Here is a 4,970-nt window from a genome sequence, read left to right as displayed (position 1 = left end):
CACACACACACACACACACACACACACACACACACACACACAGAGCCACCTGCCTGGCTGTCCTAGGGGAGCCCAGCTTTCCTCTACCACAAGGAAGTGTCACCCCCATGAGTTCTCCAGCTCCAAAGAACCATGTTGCCAGTGGTGGCAAGAAAGTGGCTCTTTGGGAAGGCCCAGTGATGGAAAGGGTTGTCTAGACCCAGTTAGGATGGGTCAAAAGTAGCTTTGAGGACCAGCTGTCTCAGACTCCCATACCATTTAAAAAGAGAGAGAGAAAAAAAACTAAATTGGGCATAATTCTTTCCCCATCTCTCAAAAATACTATGAGTTTTTTGTTGTTGTTGTTTTGTTTTCTTTTCTGATTTCGGAACAGAAGACTATTTGGAACAAGGGTTTTCAACCCTGGCTGAAGTTACCAGGGGATATTTAAACAATTCTGATGCCAGGGTCTCATCCAAGAATTCCTGCTTTATGTGGTCTGTGGAGGGACCTAAACATGGAGATTTTGTCAAAGCTGCCCAGGTGACACCAATGAGCCTCCAGGGCCAAGGATCTCTGGCTTCGGGGTTGATCTGGCTCTCTGCATCTGCTGGGGCCAAGGCAGGAGGACAGACATGCCCAGGGGAGGGAAGGGACAAAGTCACCCACTGGAGGACAGATTGTTTTTGAAAAGCCGTTGGCAGCCTTTCTCCATGCAAACAACAAACAGTTTCGTGTGGTCTTATCTGCTCCCCAGGCTGGCCCTTTGGACTTCGGCTTGGCAAAGCCCCCTGCCAAGGCCTGTTGGCCCATTGCTTGCTCCCAAACAGACTTCTCCCAGATCTTTGAACTTGAAGCCCAAGACCCAGGCAGAAAGCCCTGTGTGTGACTGGGTTCAGCTGTGGGTCCCAGGCTAGGCTCTTAAAATTTCACTGGCTCTTGGTTTCCCTGGCTCTAAAATGGGGAGAAATATCCCTGCCCTACTTATCTCCGAGGGCCAGTGGAAAGCTCCAGCAATGAAACATCTGCCATAAATGTATCAAATAAGAGGACTGTGGGAATGTGAATTTTTGAAATGATGTATCTTCTCGTTCAGAATTTACTAACTTGGGTTGATCCACATCTGTAATTAGCACACATTTATAAAGTTTAATTTTCCCCTCGCTACTCGTGCCATGTTTTGTCTAGTGGGGAGCAGTATAAAGCAATGGACGAAGTGGACAGGACAAGGGGAGGGAGTGCCCAGAGGACCCCCAGGAAATTCAGGAAGGCTTCACAGGAGAAATAATATTTGAGTTAGACCTTTAAAGAGAGGTCAGTGTTTAAGGGGCACATGGATGAGAGGTGAGCCTTGGTCTATAAGGTTCTAGGAAACAGAATTAGAAAGATTAAGGGGCAGATTCTGTCTTGACAGGAGGAAGACCTCTCTGCAGGTAGAGCTGACAGCATCAGAAGGTGATGATTTTCCTGTCACTGGAGGCATGCAAGCAGGAGTACCGGGGGATGTTTGCAGAAGGAGTTTCAGCCCAGGCCAGAAGACTGTTATGATCCTTAAGAGTCTAGGATCATTATTTTAAGATGCAAGAGACAAGTTCACCCTGGACTAGCCAGTGAAACAAGCCAAATCCACATAAAACAAGACAAGTGTGCTCCAGGCCAGCTGCTTTGGGCCAGCTAAGCAGTAAGAACCACAGACTCAGAGAAGGCAGGAGGGAGAATCTGAGCTCAGTCGTGGTAGAAGGGTAGGACTTGGAGAGAGAAAAAGGCATTCCTGGCAGAAGGAACTGCTCAGGCCAAGGAGGAAAGATGACCCAGCGGAACATGAGAGGTGGCTGCCGCCTTTTCAAAGGCCCTTGACTGACTACTGTCTTATCATATTCTCACCTCTCCTGCACTTGAAGAGAGGAGACAGGGTAGGAATCTTTTATACCCATTATGCGTTCTCCATTTCCTCAGTGCAAAATGGAGATCAAAATCTGTAGCTCCTCAGGCTGTTGTGGTTCAGGCAGAGTTTGGCACCCACTGTTGGGATTTGAATCATGGGGGTGGAGAGTGGGGAGAAAAGAGAGCTGGGGGGTGAATGAGCAGGCGCTGGGGAGAGAAGAAGCAGAGGAGGAGCTGGCAAGCCCTGGAGGGGCCTAGCCACAAGCAAGTGTGGGAGAGCAGAACCCCAGGAGAGGAAGTGGGGGTTCATCCAGTTCCAAGTGCTAGACCAGCCGAGGTGGGAGACCCCTAGGCTGGTTGGGGATACAACAGTTGGGACTCAGACCTGCAGACAATATCCTTGCCTCCCCTCCACCTAATTCGCCCATCATGTATTGAATACTTACTGTATACCTACCTGGCCCCAAGCCCTATGCTGTGCAGCCAAGTAGAGACAAAGGATCACCATTTTTTTTTTTTTCTGAGCAATTACTGTGTGCCAGGTCCAGGGCAAGATAGTTCTCTTACTTGAACGCTTTGACAATTCACAACAACTTTGCAAGCTAGCAGTTATCAACCCCACATTGATCAAAAGGAAACTGAGACTCAGAAGGGTTAAATGACTTGCCCAAGGTCACACAGATGGTAAGAAATAGCACAGCCAGAAGTCGAGGCAGATGGGTCTGTCTTGAGCCCTTGTTCCCTCCACCCGCCTACACTGCTCCTGCAGTCTGCTCTGGAGCCGGAGAGGAGAAAAAGAGGCCGAGGCAGAGAAAGGCCTGGAGTATACCCGGGAAAAGCACATAAGAGACAGTGCTCAGAGCTGGAGGCCAGAGCCAGGGAAGGCATCAAAGGCTCGAGGCAGGCCATGTGTGCACTTGGCAGCAGATGACAGGGCCAAAGTTTTCATTCCCAGCAGGCCTACCCTCCTGGGGCCACCACTTCGAGCCCCTGAGGCTCTGACCAAATTGTTTGCACACTCCAAGCCTGGATCGCAGTCCCTGAGGGACCTCAAACCTTCAGGGAGGGAAGGGATGCCAGGACTTTGGCACAGGGTGGCTGTGACAGCTTGGCATTCTGTACCCTGCTGGGCTGTGGCTGAGGCTGACAGAACCCTGGGGCCAGCAGGCCCAGCTGTGCAACATTGCCAGGCCACAGAGGCCAGATGTCTGTCCATGAGGCCTCCGGACACACTGCAAAGCCGCCGCACACTGTCTCTCAACCCCGCCCTTGCCCTTTTCAGCAGAGGAGTGCTGGAGCTCGGGCTGGGGCATTGGCAAGGAGGCTTGTCCAGGATGGGGCCGTTCTGTGGTGGTGGAGTTAGGGCCTGGTATGCTCTGGGCTCATCTGTTGCCATGACCGTGCTCAGGCCTGGGCCTAGGGCCCAGCATCATGGCGTTCCCCAGTGAGAGCTTCAGTGGTCCATTGGGACTGAACTCGTGATCTTGGTTGGGCAGATGGCCCCTGGCCTGGCTAATGAATTAGCTTTTCCTTAGGAAACTATTCACTTTGCTCATTCACGGTGTCCCGCTCCGGGGTCCGGCGCCTCCTAAGACAGGCCTGTGTAAGACAGCCAGAACCCCACCCAACCACTAGTTGCCCAGTGGCTGAGGACGCTGACCTCACGCCGTCCTATCAGTGTGGGAATGGCTGCATTTTTACTGGCAGCAGCCGCATTTCCTTACCGCTCACTCACAGACCAGCCTCCCCTCCCACATCCCTGGTGTCTGCCCATGCTTCTCAGGGCTGGAGAGAGTTGGCTACCCAGTGAAACGCTCTCAAACCCAGCCTCATGCCAGGCCCTCTTTAGCAAGAGAGAAATGGCCTGAGTTTGAATCCAGGCTCCGTCTCTTTCCAGCTATATGTCCCCAGATACATCCCTTACCTTCTTTGAGCCTGATTTCACATATGTTAAAATGAAGCTAGTATTCCCTGCCCTTCCCACCTCACAGGGCCATTTTGAGGAGCATAAATGAGAAAATGCTTCGTAAATATAAATTGCTTGGTTGACATAAATTACTTTGTGGATATGCAATATCATCATCATCATCATCATCATCATTATTGTTATCATGCTTTTATTAATTCTGGCTAATAAAGGACTCTACCTAATTCCTTCCAGGGGTCCCAGGGGCTATTCCTGGAGGAATTCCCGGAGGAATTCCCGGAGGAATTCCCGGAGGAGTTCCCGGAGGAGTTCCCGGAGGACTCTATTATCCAGGTAATGTACATGAAACTTTCACACACCTCACCACACACACAGGTGAGGCAGATTGTGAGTGCATTTGTGAGAGATGCACATTTGACACTGCAGAACATTGGTAAGCCTACCACAGAGGACCCACAAGTCACTCCTACTTTAAAAGTCATTTATGTGACACTATTTTACAACTATTAAGAGGGTAAATCTTCTAAAAGATAAAACACGATGTTTGTGATGCTATAGGAAAGTGGCTGTCTTCATCATACATCCTTGCCATTTACTGTCTTCAACCATTAACCCCCTCAAGGAAATTCATTTAAAGGAGATAATTGAAAAGAAGAAAAAAAGGATGATCTGCAACAAGGTGTTTTGCAGACACCTTGTTGGTGTTTGCAAATATGCAAAACAAGAAACCCACCCGACTGGAGGGTGTGATCAAGTAAACTCTGCAATATTATGAAGTTACTGAGGAGTATAAATATATTATCTGTCACATAATATGGTGAAGTGTTTTTAAAGTAAAAACAATATAAAAGCAATGGCCATGTGCAGATGGAGACTGAGAGCCCACCCCCAAAAGAAAATGAGCAGAATTTTGGAGCAATGGCATCAGGGAAACATATTTTCCTTTAATTTGGGGTGGGGCGGGGGGAAGCACACAATGTTTTAAAGTAGATTGAAATGTCAAAAGTAATGTTTTCAGTACTTAAAGAGTATTTGAATGTTAAGAACCGACATGAAAGTGAGGACCGCTACCAGCACACTCTCAGGCACGAGCTGGCACAGGGCCGTTGGCCCGATGAGGCAGATGAGGCAACTGAGGCTCGCCGAAATTAAGCCTTGCCTGAAGTCACATAGCTAGGTG

General features: G+C 49.3%; 1 protein-coding gene across 1 annotated transcript in view; it reads left to right on the top strand.

Annotated features, from left to right (window-relative positions):
• ELN (elastin) overlaps positions 1 to 4,970 on the top strand; it is a 31,122-nt gene that overhangs the window by 4,434 nt on the left and 21,718 nt on the right. The window contains exons 2-3 of the mRNA XM_023537494.1: positions 3,146 to 3,216; positions 4,025 to 4,123. Coding sequence (XP_023393262.1) covers positions 3,146 to 3,216; positions 4,025 to 4,123 — 170 coding nt within the window. The remainder of the gene's footprint in view (positions 1 to 3,145; positions 3,217 to 4,024; positions 4,124 to 4,970) is intronic.

This window comes from Pteropus vampyrus, unplaced genomic scaffold (assembly GCF_000151845.1).
Source record: "Pteropus vampyrus isolate Shadow unplaced genomic scaffold, Pvam_2.0 Scaffold193, whole genome shotgun sequence".
Taxonomy (NCBI): Eukaryota; Metazoa; Chordata; class Mammalia; order Chiroptera; family Pteropodidae; genus Pteropus; species Pteropus vampyrus.
Note: the sequence above shows the minus strand (reverse complement) of the source record. Positions and strands in the feature narration are given on the sequence as shown.